This window comes from Carassius auratus, chromosome 34, assembly GCF_003368295.1.
Source record: "Carassius auratus strain Wakin chromosome 34, ASM336829v1, whole genome shotgun sequence".
Classification (NCBI taxonomy): Eukaryota; Metazoa; Chordata; class Actinopteri; order Cypriniformes; family Cyprinidae; genus Carassius; species Carassius auratus.
In genome coordinates, this window is record NC_039276.1 from 17412387 (window position 1) to 17429604 (window position 17218).

The window sequence follows — 17218 nt, forward strand, 5'->3', positions numbered from 1 at the left end:
TGTTAAACTGACAAATGGTGGTTTCAAAAAGCATTGAATAAAAGGGGGCCATTAATTGTGGCCAATGTGTATTAGAGAAAAACATTTATTTCATAATGATATTTCCCCCCATTTTAAATTCTTATTGTCCAATGAAAGGTTAGATTTTTGTGATTTTTTAAAATAAAAGAACAATGCAGATAAATTTTCACAGCTTTCTTTGATCATATGTACCAAGGGGGCCGATATTTTTGGGCATGACTGTAATGCACCAGTTTTATTGACACATCTGATATCTTTTCCAACTATAAGTTCACTTGGTGCTGACTACGTGAATATACTTGATATATGAATATACATTACTTTTCTTTTAACCAGTAGCTTTTAACCCTTTTATATCTATACAAATTAACTGTTGTATCTGTTTTAAAACCAGCAATTTTTATTCAAATAGAGCCCCTTAATAAATGCTGTCATTTTCCTTGTATCCAACTTTCTATTCATCAAAGTATCCTGAAAAAGAAAAAGTATCATGCTTTGCACAAACATATTAAGCAATTCTTAAAGTGGAAGCAGTTGGTTTAGATACAAAAAAACCAACCTCGCTCAGCAACAGGAGCCCTTGGTTGTTCTTCTGATTGGCAAAGCAGTAATTGGCACTTTTAGATGACATGTCTGCAAAATAGATCCCCTTACCAAACTTGAAGGGGAGGAAAAGTAAAAAAATGTAAGCTGGAATTGTTGTAGTCCACTGCTTTTACAATTGTAATAGCAGCAGCCATCTATATATATAATAATTCAGTGACGGCTAGTAGGCTACATGTCGCCTTTAAAGCACTTTAAGGTGAAACCTTAACTCACTTGCTCATTTTTTGGCTTAAAGGGGTCATATGCTGCGTTTTCAAGTTTTCCTTTCTCTTTGGAGTGTTACAAGCTCTTTGTGCATAGATAAAATCCCTAAAATTGCAAAGACTAAAGTCTCAAACCCAAAGAAATATTCTTTATAAAAGTTAAGACTTGTCCACATGCCCCTAAAGGCCCCTCGCTTAAACACACCCCCAGATTTGCATTACACCGCCCAAATGTTCACGCAAAGAAAGAAGGCATCACTTTGATTCTTGCTGTAGTATTGTGTCTGCTGTTGACATGTTGTGGAGACAGATGCTGTGTTCTGTTGTGAAAGCTAAATTTTTTGTTTGGCAAATACACAAAATAATGTACTTTTTTGACAATGTCATATGACCCCTTTAAGTGAGTGACAAACTGTCTTAACATGGGACAGCTAATTTCATGTCCAAAAACAAGCAATTGATATGGAGAGTGGTGGCTGGTCAATAGGGGGCACTCCAAGTTAGGGTTAGCCATATGTTAAAACCTTTTTAAATAAATATTGCAAAATAATCATGAGATTGCATTATTTAGTCATACTATTCGACTGGCAGTCATGTTAGCACCTATTAAAAATGTTTGTTTTGTGTATGCGGGGTGCAGATGGCTTGATTTTTAGTGAATCTGTATTCTTTTTATATATTTTGGCCTCATGTGATTGGATATCACTTGTGAGTTGAAAGTAAATAAAATTTTATATTTACAAAAAATCCTTTAAGAAGACATTCAAATGAAGAAGAGGAAGAAAAAAAAAGGATCATGGACGGAGTAGGCTAGCTGGATGCGATTGTAAGTCATGCCTTTTATTGTTTTTGTTTTTTTTCCTGTTTGTTATTTCAAAGTCTTGTCATCGAAGCATTGTGGACAGTGACACAGAAGGTAATTGAAGCAATGCAGTTTAACTTGAGAAATCACCAATGTAGATGATAAAGTAATGGACATCTCTCTTTTCAAATGAAATATGAAGCTCCATTGTTTTATTATATGCACAATATAAATTAGATAAATAATATACTGTCCCTTCTTCTGTCTGACAACTTAATACCATTAAAAATAAGATAATAATAATAATAATAAAAATAATGGTCTATAAGTATGTCTTTTAAAGTAAACCTGCTGGACAAGTACCAAAAGAGCAAATTTCCCATTCATTATATTGGGAATTCATCCACTTCATTTTTAGAAAATTCAAAATATGAAAATATAATGAATTTATATGGATTTTTTTATACTACTAGTTAACTTAGTTTTTAAAATGCTATCTTAAAGGGATAGTTCCCCCCAAAATATGTCATTAATAAGTCACCCTCATGTTGTTCCAAACCCGTAAGACCTCAGTTTATCTTCGGGACACAGTTTAAGATATTTTAGATTTAGTCCGAGAGCTCTTAGTCCCTCCATTGAAGCTGTGTGTGCGGTATACTGTCCATGTCCAGAAAGGTAAGAAAAACATCATCAAAGTAGTCCATGTGACATCAGAGGGTCAGTTAGAATTTGTTGAAGCATTGAAAATATTTTGGTCCAAAAATAGCAAAAACTGAGACTTTATTCAGCATTGTCTTCTCTTCCGGGTCTGTTGTGAGCGCGTTCAAGTGTAGTGATAACTGGTTCGAGAACGAATTACTCGATGTAACCGGATCTTCTTGAACCAGTTCACCAAATCAAACTGAATCGTTTGAAATGGTTCGCGTCTCCAATAAGCATTAATCCATGAGCGCGAGTAAACCAAAGGCTGTCAGTTTGAGTACATGAATTACTCCGGGATATTGGTTTGGTTGAACTCAGAGGGAGTGTCAGCCACGTTAAAAAAATTAACAGCTTAAGTTCATTTGTGGATTAATACTTATTAGCGAATACAGGAAGCTATCAATCAAGAAGGTATCAGGATTAGGAGTTATTTTTCATTTTTAGTTTTTGATTAATCACTTGGATTAATCATTCTTTTTGACGGCACTATAATGTTTATTGCAAATAGAGAACCATACAAGAGTAATTGTTACTAAGCTTGCACCAATGTTCTTGTCCATTGCCCTTGCAGATCCCTGCAGCTAAGCTTGGATGTACATTTACATTCCATTAAAGCTTATTGATGACATGCCTCTGAAGTTTGACCTTTTGCACCATAAGAATACTTATAGGCAACTAGTCATCATATCTCTAGTTCTTTGATGTATTTGCATTGTATTAAAGGGTTAGTTCGCCCAAAAATGAAAATTATGTAATTAATAACTCACCCTTATGCTGTTCCAAACATGTAAGACCTCCTTTTATCTTCGGAACACAGTTTAAGATATTTTAGATTTAGTCCGAGAGCTCTCAGTCCCTCCATTGGAGCTGTGTGTGCGGTATACTGTCCATGTCCAGAAAGGTAAGAAAAACATCATCGAGGTAGTCCATGTGACATCAGAGGGTCAGTTAGAATTTGTTGAAGCATTGAAAAAATACATTTTGGTCCAAAAATAGCAAAAACGACGACTTTATTCAGCTTTGTCTTCTCTTCCGTGTCTGTGTGAGAAAGAGTTCAAATCAAAGTAGTCTGGACATCCGGTTCGCGAACGAATCATTCAGTTCACCAAATCGAACTGAATCATTTTAAACGGTTTGCATCTCTAATACGCATTAATCCACAAATGACTTAAGCTGTTAACTTTTTTAATGTGGCTGACACTCCCTCTAAGTTCAAACAAACAATATCCCTGAGTAATTCATGTACTCAAACAGTCTCTGTATGTCAGTAATTGAATAAAGACTTGTCGCCACTTATTAGCATAACAATGTAACATGCAATATGGCTCACTGGAAAATCCTCACACTAAGCAACAACAACAGACAAGTGGAATAATATACAGACTCAAACAGGAAGACCCACGAATTACCACAATAGTTTATTTTCAAGTCATTCGAAATTCATTAAGTAGTGCCTAAATAGCATTGATACTTGGTTTGTCTTCATTTATGAAATTATCTTTTAATGTTAAAATACACGATAAAAGTCATAAAATAAAATATAGTCATAAAATCTTCTCATGGAATATGTAAAAGTTTTTAATACTTTTTATTACAAATACTTACTACTTTTTTCATTTATATGTATTTCTATGTGAGATACAGGTGCATCTCAATAAATTCGAATGTCATGGAAAAGTTAATTTATTTCAAAGTAATTCAACTAAAATTATTCAAATTTATAAATGTATATATATTATATAAATTATATACATAAATATAATGCGCACAGACTGACTTTGTTTAAGTCTTTGGTTCTTTTAATTGTGATGATTTTGGCTCGCTTAACAAAAACCTACCAATTCACAATATCAGCAAATGATAATATAGTGACATGCCAATCAGCTAATCAACTCAAAACACCTGCAAAAGTTTCCTGAGTCTTCAAAATGGTCTCAGTTTGGTTCACTAGGCTACACAATCATGGGGAAGACTGCTGATCTGACAGTTGTCCAGAAGACAATCATTGACACCCTTCAGAAGGAGGGTAAGGCCCCATCCACACAGAGACGGAGCTTACCCCAATCCAATCTTTTTTTTCCCTCGTCTCAAGAAATATTCGCGTCCACACGAAACCGCAAAATGATGTAGTATACATGCCAGACCAGTATGTGGCGCTGTAATTCTGCCACAGAGACACACTAAAAACAGAGAAGAAGACTTGGACTATGCTCATAAACCTTGCGCGTGGTACACAAACGAACATGGAACAATACATTTATTAATCAGTGTTACTGTTAGTTAATAAAAAGACAATCGTTCAGTGTTTGTTCATGTTTTTGTTGCTGTTACGTGACGTAGAGGTGTCTGACTACGGGGGAGACGTGGACTGATGACGTCATCGTTTCAGAAAATATACTGATTAGCCGTCCAGACGAAAACGCAAAGACGGCGTTTTCAAATTTATCCACTCTGGGACCCGGTTTCAAAAAATAACGGTTAAACCTGATGAAAACGCCGGATACGTGTGGACGAAATGCCTATCCGATAAAAAATTTGTGCGTATTCACAGAAACGCATCTCCGTGGGGACGGGGCCTAAGCCACAATCATTCATTGCCAAAGAAGCTGGCTATTCACAGATTGCTGTATCCAAGCATGTTAACAGAAAGTTGAGTGGAAGGAAAAAGTGTTTAAGAAAAAGATGCAAAACCAAACGAGAGAACCAGAGCCAGAGGAATTTGCTGAAACACAGACACCATCAGAGGCATCTTACCTGGGCTAAGGAGAAGAAAAAGATGCAGATGATGCAGAAGGCCAATGTCAAAGAAACCTGGGTTTCCATACCACCTCAGCAGTGCGACAAACTGATCACCTCATACTTTCCAGAAGGCCAACAATTCACAATTATTATTATTTTTTTAAATTGGTCTTATGAAGAATTCATATTTGTTGAGATAGTGAATTGGTGTTTTTTTTTTTTTTTTTGTTAAATGTGAGCCAAAATCATCACAATTAAAAGAACCAAAGACTTACACTACTTTAGTCTGTGTGCATTGAATTTATTTAATACAGGAGTTTCACAATGCTGAATTACTGAAATAAATGAACTTTTCCACAACATTCTAATTTATTGAGATGCACCTGTAAGTGCAAACATAATATACAGTAATTTCCAGTTGTTGTTTTTTTTTTTTTTTTTTTACTTTCAATCATGCATTATTCAAAACATTAGACAGCTATTTAAATTTTTTGACTACTGTGGATCTAATAAGAAGGAAAGTTTACTGTAAAACAAAAACTGTAAAACTGTAAAGCATAACATGGCTGCTTAGATATACAGGTAGCACAGTATTGATAAACGTGATTTTTATTTATTTCAAGTTAATTCGTTGTCTCTCTGCAGTTAATACAGATGCTAACCAACCACTAGTGCACTTACGTGCCTCTTCCCAGTCATACCGAGGGCTGTATCCAAAATCCCTATGAGCCTTTTGATATGAGAAAGTAAAGGGTGTGTTTAACATGATCAGTAGCTGCCTGTTTAAGGGAGGAGTGAACTTCAAGAAAGGTCGGAGCACAACGCGCAGTAATTCCATGAGGAATGACAGGAGATACAGAATAGGGAAGGGCAGAATGGGCCTCTCTTGTATCCCAAAGCCTAATGGTGAAAGAACAGCATAGTTAAAGTCTGAGTAGCTAACAGGTGGCGTGTCGTCTGAGATGTAATAGAAGTTTCCACCAATCACAGCCCTTTTCTGAGAATCTTTCAGAGCCCGACCTGCTTGTAGATGTGCCAGGGCTGCGTTTCCTACATATACAGGATTCACTTTTGCCTCACGTCGTGACATTCTCAGCAGCACATTTCCATTGCGGATTCCATCCCTCATGTGGCCTAAAGTAAATCGACAGCCTGGTCCATAGATGTACATGGGCCTCAATGCACAAGTAGCCAGCTGACCTCCATTACGGAGCAGCTCTCCATTGGTCTGAAGGCAAATCTGTTCAGCTTCCTGCTTGGTTTTGCTATAGCTAAACTTAAGACTGGAGGAGTAAGGGGTGTCCTCATTGCCATTAATGATTGGATCACCGCGAGGATTGGGACCTGCCACCTCAATGCTGCTAGTGTAAATGAAGGAGGCCACATTTTCTTGGATGCAGGTCTCCAGCAGCAGCTGTGTTCCTGTTATGGAAAAACAAACATTATGTTATTTCTTCTGATTATTATATCGTGTAGTGTTGGCATATTATATAAGTGAATTTTTTATGGTTTTATTTGATTTGCTAATACAACTATCGATTAACTATCAGTAGTTCTCAACTTGTTTGGCTCCCAGGTCCATAACTACAACTAAACTATAACTAAAGTAATAATAATTAAAATAAGTGCATTACAAGATTCCATAAGTTTCAACAGCTCAATGTTCTTCAAGGATAATTGTTTGTTATTTAATTCATAAGCATTAAGGATAAGGATTTTTAAAAAAATATTTTAACTTACCGTTTCTATCTGATAAAACATTTTAGAGCTTGGCATAAAAATGCAGTTTTAAAATTGTTTCAATTTACAAGACCCCCCCCCCCCCTCCCTTCAAGACCTTGGGAATCCTGGTTCAAAGTACATTGTTAAATGTAAAGAATTAATAAAAATAAGTTACATCTTAATTTTTAGTTGTGTTAGCCCATTTAATGCTTCTTTTTAAGTCATATAAAGTCATCTTGAGGCAACCAGACACCCAGTTGGGAACCACTGCTCACATCTTGTCTCATGCTTTTTACACTTTGAAAAGAATTGTGACCAAATTCTATATTCATCCCGGAAATTTGAATCAATGATTTTCCTCTTTGCTCAGATTGATTCAGTCTTGTTAACATGTGCTATAGACCAGCACATAACTCTCACCTTTAACATTTACTCCATATAATTCACTGTATTCAGTTGCTCCTATGACATCAATAAGTGATGCAGTGTGGAAAACAAGTGCTGCTCCTTTACAGGCTCTTCTGAGTAGCTCATGGTCCCTGATATCCCCCTCAAATACACTCACTTTAGTCTTTCCCTTGCAATCTGAGAACACAAACAGAGAAATGATAATGGAATGTGAACAGTTTACATTCTATCTAGTCTTAATATTCACAAGCAAAGGCTGATTTCAAGTGCAAAACAGGAAGAAGAATGTCGGCTAATAGGGAGACACCATAAACCGAAGAATACAAAAGGTGACCAACAGAACCCACAAAAAGAAGAAATGGTATAATGGAAGAATCCACTTACCATCAAAAGACTGTATTAGCTCAGACTGGATGTTTCTATCCAGCAGTCGGATCTCAGCAAGCTTCTCCTCTTCCAGCAACAGTCTGACCAACCTTTTTCCCAGAAACCCGCATGCTCCCGTCACAACACACACATCTCCTGTCAGAGTCATGGCAGCTGCCAACAGTACCACTTCGCTCCTGCTAACACTTTGTATTATACCACTATGAAGAAACTGCTCCAGAGGGCAGAGTCTGGAAACCACGGTGATGAGTTTTCATAGATGGTGGAGGGGAGTGGGAAGGTGGTGCATTTTTAAGCATTATCACCAAGGACAGCCTCAATGCCACAGACTGGGGACAGGAATTGAGAAACAGTGTCAAGGTGCTAGTCAGCAGCGGACCGTGGCCGTCACTCTGAAGGTCTGGCTACACGAGACTAGCACCTGCTTAGTTTTAGGGTTCCTGTTTTTACACAGAAAACCTCTTCTGACATTAAATAAACCAAACAGGTTTTATTCAATGACAAGTTTGATTTTTTTTGCATATTCTGTGCAAAATAAAATAAAATAAAATACAAAATATTTCTAAAGCTGCAATCTTACTATAATATTAATAGATTATACTAATTTATGAATTGCACAAACTGTTTTAAAAGTTACTTTTCATTGAAGTGATCCTGACTATAACCCAGGTTTATTTGATCATGTTGACTTTTCCACCTCTCTTAGCAGCTTGGATTGCCTTAATGTGGATATGAGGGAGGGAACCTTCTTCAGTATTTTTACAGCCCTGACTGTAATAGTTTTTTACGTTTATTCTGGGTGTCTACAGACCTTGGGTTGTTGTCCATTGTCTTCTGATAATCTGTGTTATGACTTCGCCAAAACATGAACCCCTCAAAGCTGTGGGACACATTGTGTACATACAGCCACTTACAGTACATGGATTACATCTTGTTTTAGATTAAACTGTTTTGTCAGTGGTTATGTTCATCAAGGCTGCATTTATGTGATCAAAATTAGTGCAAACAAAAATGTGGTAAATACAATTTAAAATAACGGTTTTCTGTGTCACATGATCCTACGTATGTGTATATTATCTAGCCCTTATTTGAAAAAGAAATAAAGAAATGCAGGATTAATTCATATTATTTATTTATTTTGCTTAAATGGAATCAGTAGATTAATACATAAGATACCAAACACAAATTAACTGATAAAAACAACAACAACAAAAAAAAAAAAAACATGGCAAAGCATATAAAAGTAATTGAAGCAAATTACACTTAGAACAGAATAATTTAGAGATGCAGTATTTAGCTTTGAGGCCATCATATGTGGCAGCAGGCACTGAAAGACACAGTCATGCACATTTAAACAGTTTTTTTTTCATTTTTTTTTTTTTTTTTTACAAACAAAAATAAAATTATTTTTCCTTACCCCAGCTCATACATGAATAGAGAGGCATGTACAGTAATCAAATCATTCAACCGGTTTTTGCAGTACACATCACTGGCAACGTGAAGCTAATTTCAGTATCTCACATTTAAAGGCCAACAACAATATATATATATAAAGTCAAGATAAGCATATCCAAAAAAAGTCAAATAAGGTAATCAAATAGTAGAAAAAATATCCGCACACTTTTATGCTACCTTTATTAAAAAACTTAAAAATAGCAACGTTTGGTCAAAGACCTTCATCAGGCAAAGACCTTCATCAGGCAAAGACCTGGCTGACGAAGGTTTTTGACTGAAACATTTCTATTTTTTACTTTTTGAATAAAGGTAGCATAACAGTGTGCAGATCTTTTTTCTACTATTCAGTAACAATATTAAACCATCTGTTCAGCTTTTGGATGTTAAAAGAGGACACTCTTGTCTTTCAGCCTCATCTGTTGAACCTCTGGGGCAATGAACTGTCATAGTGCAGGCCCTTATACCTCCGAGAGGCTCCAGGACACTGAAGACCTTCTCCCACTCATCTTTCTCAGGGTCATAGCACTGAATGATATCCACCATACACCTGCTGTTCCAGGAGTAACCACCCACCACGTAGATGCAGCCCTTAAAGACGGCTACCCCCACATCACTCTGACCCTTGGGCATCGGAGCCACCACTGTCCACTGGTCAGTTGCAGGGCTGTAGAACTCAGAGCTTAGCACATCATCATAGTCATTTGTCCCACGGAAGTGGTTTCCACCCATGACGTAGAGGCGGTCGCCCACGGTGCACATGCAGTGAAGACCACGAAGCTCCATCATGTCTGCTCGCCTGCTCCACACGTCTCTATCGGGGTCATAACACAGCAGCTCTTTCTGGAAAGCATCTCTTGTAATACCACCTGACGGTTTAAAGGATGAATGGAACTTTTTAGAATGAGCTTATTTATTCTTTTGCAGAAACAAACACAAATCAGCAGAAAGAATGTGATTAAGAAGCTGGAAGTATAGACCTTTAAATATAGACAAAGTGAGAATCACAGAAGAAGTCTGAAAAAGTCCCACCACCATTTCCACCACATGATGTTTTGTGTTTAATAGCATTCTGTGGTGGTAATGACAATGGTGAAAATGATCTATTTTTTTTTTTACTTTTTGAAGGTAAAATGATAAGTGTAATTAGAATTTAATGTAAAAGATAATTAAAAGTATAATTTGAGTGTAATATAATTTTATTATAATAAAATGCATACTATATTTTCAATCTTTTTGCATCATTTGAAATAATGCAAAATTATCACAAAATGAAAACATTCTACTCACATGTGATTTCCAGCTTGATGTTTTTCACACATCATATGTATCATATTTCTCAAGAGTGATTTTTACTGACACTTTTGTATCTTTGGTAAAGAAGTACACTGCCTTTTAAAATAATCTTTTGTGCTAGAAATGATCCCAAAATGCCTCTATATTATTATTTTTTTATCTTCTTTTCAAATTACCTTATTTTTTATAATGTTTGTTGAAAACCTTGTGATTCTTCAAGAAGGGACATTCTCATGGTTTCACAACAAGCCTGCAGTGCCCCGTTTAGGCTGTGGTCTAACCTCAGATGAGTGACCTAGTTGAGCTGTTTCCTGGCTAATTCTGGGAAACTCGCCATAAGGTGAAGGTTGCAAAGTTGCTAAGAGACCTCCAAAAAGTGTTCTCTTCTCTTTTTTTCAGAGTAACAAAAGAATTCTTGTGCAGTGCATTCATTAGACTCATGCAAAGAATTGTGGTGGATTAAGGCCACAAGCTTTGTGAGCCACATTTAATTAGTATACAAAATCTCTTCTAATTATTTAGGACACCACATTAATGCACAATTACAAATAATATAGATGTGCTTTTCACACTGATCTCACATGAAGGTGGATACTCACCTGACACATACATCAGACCTCCATGTACTGTGCCGGCATGTCCATAGTGAGGTTCATTCATCGGTGCAACAAAAGTCCACTCATTCTTGTTCAAGTTGTAGCACTCCACCGAATCTGAACAGCAAACAGTTTTCTGTTTTCTGACTGGACAGATCATTTTGCACAGAGTAATTGGTAAAACATGTCCTTACCAATCTCCCCAGTGGCATTTCTCCCTCCAACAGCATACAGCTTCCCCTTAAGAGCGCTCAGATGGAAGAACGTCCTCTTCTCATTCAGAGAGGCCACCTGCAACCAGCGGTCAAAGCGAGGATCATACCTGTAAGCACTGTCCACCGCTGTCTTACCCTTGGTGTCATAAGTGCTTTGACCTCCAACAATGTAAAGAAAGCCCCCTAGAAGAGCCACTCCGTGCTGGTAACGTGGCACCTCCATCGGTTGGAGGGACCTCCAGGTGCCTCCGTCTTCCTCATCGTACAGCTTGAGCTCTTTGCTGACCACCAGTTGCTGCCTCATCACACCACCCAGGACCACCAGGTGAGTGCAATCAGATCGGATCCGGGTCCGCTCTGTCTGGAGCGAAGGCTGGAGGAATGGAAGCATCTGATAGTTGCTGGCCTCCAGGAGGAGGTTGACACAGGCCGAGTCTGATCGCATGAACGTCTCCCCTTCCTCTTTTACTCTGCTCGCTGCTCCTTCTTCAGTCTGGTCCTCCTGGGAGATCTGGAGGAGCTCAGCAGGGGACATCAGAGGGAAGCGGATGTGGCGCATCAGAGAGTAAGCAGCAGAATGCCGCTCGCTGGGTTTATGGGACAGCCAGGAGCGGGCGATGCGGTACAGCTCCATTTCGGAGAAACCCTTCAGAGAGTCACTGGAGAGGGCGTACGTTATACTCGCCTCAGACAACTGCAGGAGATGGCCGCTCTGCACCAGTAAGGAGAAGTTCTCGCACACAAACATGTGAACGTGTCTTTGGACATCTTCCAGAAGAAGATCTCTGGCAATGCGCTCAACTTCCAAGCAGTTTTCTATAGTGATCTGCCATGTAGAAAACCTGTCTTATTACGTCATGCACAGATAAATAATGAATGCAAAGGAAGAATAAACACAACATCTTACGGATTTATACCTCACTGCTGAGTAGCTGGTTGCAGAAGTTGAGAACGGGAAGCACCTGGAGGAAGCTCGCCGCCTCCAGTGTGTCCTGAAGGGTACCGAGACCCAGGCTCAAATGAGATGTGTAAATGAACTCGATGATGTTCTTCAGGCCGACTGTGCTCACCCCATGGAGCTTAATCTCCTTCAGCTCCTGCTCTCTCATGCCACCTGCCACACCAAAAAATAGATCAATGCAGATCAGTGAGAAATCGATTGTAAGAGAAAATGCAGAATGAATACATATACACATTGAACTAAATATTACATATATAAACATTTTGGCCCATATTTCAAGTTGATAATTATTTCCATCCATCCATCTTGTTTTAAACTTTAAAACAAGTTTTAATCAGTGTTAATTATACCCTCATACGTTTGCAGTCTTGTGGCATGAAGTACCTTTTCACATGTGTTTAACATTTTTGTTTGTTTTTAAAGGAACTATTATTTGAAAATTACTATATTGCATAATTTAACATCAACCTAACCCACTGGACAAAGTTACGTCCAGTGGACGTCTTTTCATGTCTTTGCAGACGTTGAAAAGACGTCCACTGAGGAGACAGAATGTTTTTATGACGTCTTTTTTTAAAATGTTTTTTATGTCTTCTGTACGTCCGATATAGATGTTCACAGATCCTCCTTACAAGGTTCTGTGACTTTATTTCTGTCCGACATCTAGAGAAGCTCTTATTGAGAATTAACAGAGGTTTAAATGTTGATACTTGATTCATTTGAAGTCACCATTGTGGTGGACAGTGTTTGGTTTAGTTGGGATCTTGGTCCATTTACTTCTTGTGTTGGCTTGTCTCTGGCCGCTGTAGCTGTGTGTTATAAAACACTCTTATTGTGGCAGAGTGAGTTGAAGTCAAGTGTACACATCTTGCTTTCAATGGTGACAAATTATAGTAAAATAAGATGTAAATGCAAATTGTTGCAACTATGGATTTATTTTTACGGATAGAAACCTTGTAGATAAAATAATGTGCTTACTTTTAGAAAACTGACCATTTCGTCACAAACAGACATCAAGATTTTGGATATACATCACATCAATGGTGACAATCAGAACAAAAAAGGCTGGAAAATAAGGATGAGTTTGTGCTATGGAGCTCTTTTGTTTGTCACCGTTGTTGTGATGCATATGCTAAATCTATAAGTCTGCGTGTGCGAGTACTTGATCCTTTTACTCAAATTATTTCAAGCGCATTCATTTTTGTCCATCTTCAAAATAAGTATTTTGCTCTTGGTGCCTGTTAGAAATATCAAACAAAACTTATTTTCTGATCTCAAATACTTATTATGTGATGACTTTCTCATCACCAACAAAGAGCTGATAACACCTGAGCTTGTTTAATTTTGTCTTTCTTCGCCACAAAAACAGCATTTTAAAATACACAGCTACAGCAGCCAGAGACAAGCCAACACAAGAAGTAAATGGACCAAGATCCCAACTAAACCAAACACTGTCCACCACAATGGTGACTTCAAATGAATCAAGTATCAACATTTAAACCTCTGTTAATTCTCAATAAGAGCTTCTCTAGATGTCGGACAGAAATAAAGTCACAGAACCTTGTAGGGGGGATCTGTGAACGTCTATATTGGACGTACCAAAGACATAAAAAACATTTTAAAAAAAGATGTCATAAAAACATTCTGTCTCCTCAGTGGACGTCTTTTCAACGTCTGCAAAGACATAAAATGACGTCCACTGGACGTAACTTTGCCCAGTGGGTTAGGTTGATGTTAAAATATGCAAAAACAGCATTTTACAATACACAGCTACAGCAGCCAGAGACAAGCCAACACAAGAAGTAAATGGACCAAGATCCCAACTAAACCAAACACTGTCCACCACAATGGTGACTTCAAATGTTAATTCTCAATAAGAGCTTCTCTAGATGTCGGACAGAAATAAAGTCACAGAACCTTGTAAGGAGGATCTGTGAACGTCTATATCGGACGTACCAAAGACATAAAAAACATTTTAAAAAAAGATGTCATAAAAACATTCTGTCTCCTCAGTGGACGTCTTTTCAACGTCTGCAAAGACATAAAATGACGTCCACTGGACGTAACTTTGCCCAGTGGGTTAGGTTGATGTTAAAATATGCAATATAGTAATTTTCAAATAATAGTTCCTTTAAAAACAAACAAAAATGTTAAACACATGTGAAAAGGTACTTTATGCCACAAGACTGCAAACGTATGAAGGTATAATTAACACTGGATTTATTTAACATGCATTATGTACCATGTGTTGAGGTCCGTGTAAAATGCATTGAGTAAAGAAGTTAATATACAAGACTTGGTATGTCCTTGTGCTTTCGACACAAACTTTCAATAATAAAAAAAGTTATTTGACCCATGTTATGGACCTTTATTTATTTAGACTATTTGAATAATATAAAAAAATGTGTATGCTTATAGATAATAGGCCTTGTGTTCAGTAAACAAAAAATATTTTGTTCTGATATTTTTAAGGTTAACATGACTATTTATGTTGTGACAACTTGTGATATTAAGTTATTATTTTAAATTGGGTGGACTTTAGTCCCCGTTTGTTAAGTTTACTCAAAAAAGCGCTTGCGATAAGTTGCTTTATTTTTTTTAGTTGACTAACTTTTATTTTTATTCTTACAGTGTATTGTACATCCCGATATTTGTGTGATAATCACAAAACAGAAAACATGGATAAATAAGAGGATCAGGCTCAACCAGAATCAGCTGATCAACAGCAAACTTACAAAGCATTACATAAAGGTAACAAATTTAAACCACAGAGGCATCGCAAAAAAACTGTCAACATTATTAATTAGGTTTGACAACTAAAGTTGCTCCTCCTTGATATACTGTACAGTAGCTAGACTCACCTGTGAACATGGCCTTGAAGTAGTCACTGGCTGAAGCCATGATGACCCTGTGGACTGGGAATGTTTTACTGCTGTCACCAGGTACCAGAGTCACATCGCAAAGTGTCTCATCACCACGAAAACAATCCAACCCCTGGGACATGGCAACATTTGCCGTTAATATACAGTATACTATTTGCAGTGAAATACACCATTGTTGCTTTGTAAGTACACTGTTTTTTCTGTTTTAGGCAGTTTGTTTCTTCCTTTTCTTATGTCTTTGTCTTACCTTGAGTATGGCAGCGCCATGCTCCGTGCTGTTGAACACTTGTATTTGTGGCTTAGGAGGGGCAGCGGGCTTTTGAGCCACTGGAGGTTTTGGGGGGATTACAACCTGTTTTGGCACAGGTTCTGGAGGTTTTGGAGTAGCCTCGGCTGGTCTTGGAGGAGCCGCCGCTGGAGGCTTGTCTGTTTGAGGAGGGGGTCGTGGCGGCTCTCTCTGCGATCTGCTTCCTATTCGGGAAAGTCTGCGATGCAGTTTTCCTTCCTCTCCACTAATACTTAAATAAGGACATAATTAAAACTTTGACAGTCAAATTACATGAAAGACCTCCTTTCCTCTAATTATGATCAAATAATATTCTATAATAATTAGTAAACATTTAACGGACGATTTGTACCCTATACTAACAGTTCACTAACCAAATGTTATTTTATGTGCTCATAAATATATTTATTTTAGCAGAAAAATTATTTCTGTATCCTGGGTCACCCATCATGTTGTCAATATGAGAGGGCATGTTTCTACTAAAAAACTAAAGCTCTGACATTTATTTTAACTCTTATTTGTATTTTTTCAATAAATCATGAATGATAAATAGATAAATAAATATACAAACACAATGCAATAACTTAACTAAGACTGTCAGAACTTACCCCATGTCTTTTGTCTCTGCCTTTTTATTGCCCAAATTTGCTCTTTACAGGATTTCTGTAAATTAGAACAAATGGTGTTTTATCAGTTCTGCAGGAACAATATTTGAATCAATGTGAAAAAGTTTCACTAACAACAAGGTCTGAAAGAGGAAGTTAGCGCTGCCATGTGCAAAGAACACAAAGATGCCGATTAGACAGAAACGGCCTCTTATATATATGGGTGTGTATAGAAAGAGGGAGACTATTTTTAGTTAGTTTGGCAGATAAACTTAAGTTGAATACTGAACTTACTGAATATTTTTAATATTAAGGAACAGTTCTATATTTACCCGTCGTCTTTAAAGCACTGGCACACAAATATAAAGTTTCTGAGTGGGATAAAATTCAGGAAAGATGGACTACATTAAATAAGAGGAGCTTACCAAGACGTGGTGCTTTCTCTTGGGGTTTCAGAAGTGTCTTCTCATTTTAGCAAAAAGCATCACACAGTGATCACACTCAGTTGACACAAATAGGTATAGGAGTCTGTTTACCACAACCTCACCGACTTCCTGTGTCACTTCTCTTTCTCTCTCTCTCATACACACACACCCTTGCATGTTGTTTCAGAACGCTCTATCTTCCTTCTTTTGACATGTTACTCATAATAGGATTCAGTTCAAACCTTTGCTGTTCTCTCAGCTGCATTTGCACTCTGATGTTGTGTTTGATGCTCATGAGGTCAACCCATAGCCAGTGTTAAAAGAGGAAGCCTCATAGATTTGCATGTTTTAAGTATTGCACTAGCAGTACTGATTATTTACTGTAAAACAAAGAGTGAAAGAACTAATTTGCATTTAAATATGAGATAAATGCATACATTTGTACAATGTGTGTATTCTAAGAGTGAAAAATCAAGTTAACTAACTAACTGCAAAAAGTAGGAAGTCCACAGAAAAAGTGTAGCAATGAATTGTCAGATAAACACTGATTTAACACACACCATCATTTATTACTTCTGCGAACCTCATATTGTTTAGTCTTGCCACACTGGGTATTTTAATGTTCAATATTTGTTCAATACTAACCTCACTTTGATCCAAAATCTGAAACTTTTCTTAATGCACATTAGTTTGTTGCCAGCTACATAAGACAACTTCAAAACCACTGTCTTGAATGAACTTTCTTGATGTCTTTGTGCATTACTGACTTACTTTATAGTTGAAACATTTATTTTATAACTGAGAACTGAAACAATCGAATCCTGATTGAACAATTTAGCTCTGCTAACACTGTTTACTAGTACTATAAAGCTGCTTTGAAGCGATTTGTATTTTAAAAAGTACTATATAA

General features: G+C 37.2%; 1 protein-coding gene and 1 pseudogene across 2 annotated transcripts; both read right to left on the bottom strand.

Moving 5' to 3' along the window:
- Positions 1-5729: 5729 nt before the first annotated feature.
- LOC113053402 (3 beta-hydroxysteroid dehydrogenase/Delta 5-->4-isomerase type 1-like) lies at positions 5730-7862 on the bottom strand (annotated as a pseudogene).
- Positions 7863-8793: 931 nt separating this feature from the next.
- Positions 8794-16701, bottom strand: LOC113053403 (kelch-like protein 9). Of its 2 annotated transcripts, none has more exons than XM_026218391.1 (8): positions 16309-16701; positions 15887-15941; positions 15240-15504; positions 14972-15104; positions 12067-12263; positions 11129-11975; positions 10938-11051; positions 8794-9911 (listed from the first exon to the last, which is right to left on the bottom strand). In XM_026218391.1, exons 2-8 carry the CDS (start codon positions 15889-15891, stop codon positions 9415-9417), a joined length of 2058 nt encoding a protein of 685 aa, XP_026074176.1. In that variant the 5' UTR covers positions 15892-15941; positions 16309-16701; the 3' UTR covers positions 8794-9414. The 2 variants fall into 2 exon arrangements, with proteins under 2 accessions (XP_026074176.1, XP_026074175.1); XM_026218390.1 differs by having other exon boundaries at positions 15240-15510.
- Between the last annotated feature and the right edge of the window lie 517 nt (positions 16702-17218).

Bases quoted from the DNA above. Each gene is read 5' to 3' on its own strand.
- LOC113053403 (XM_026218390.1), bottom strand. The intron at 15,105-15,239 runs GTAAGACAAAGA...GCCATGTCCCAG, and splicing joins ATGGCGCTGCCATACTCAAG to GGGTTGGATTGTTTTCGTGG. The intron at 12,264-14,971 runs GTGAGTCTAGCT...TTGGTGTGGCAG, and splicing joins CTTCAAGGCCATGTTCACAG to GTGGCATGAGAGAGCAGGAG.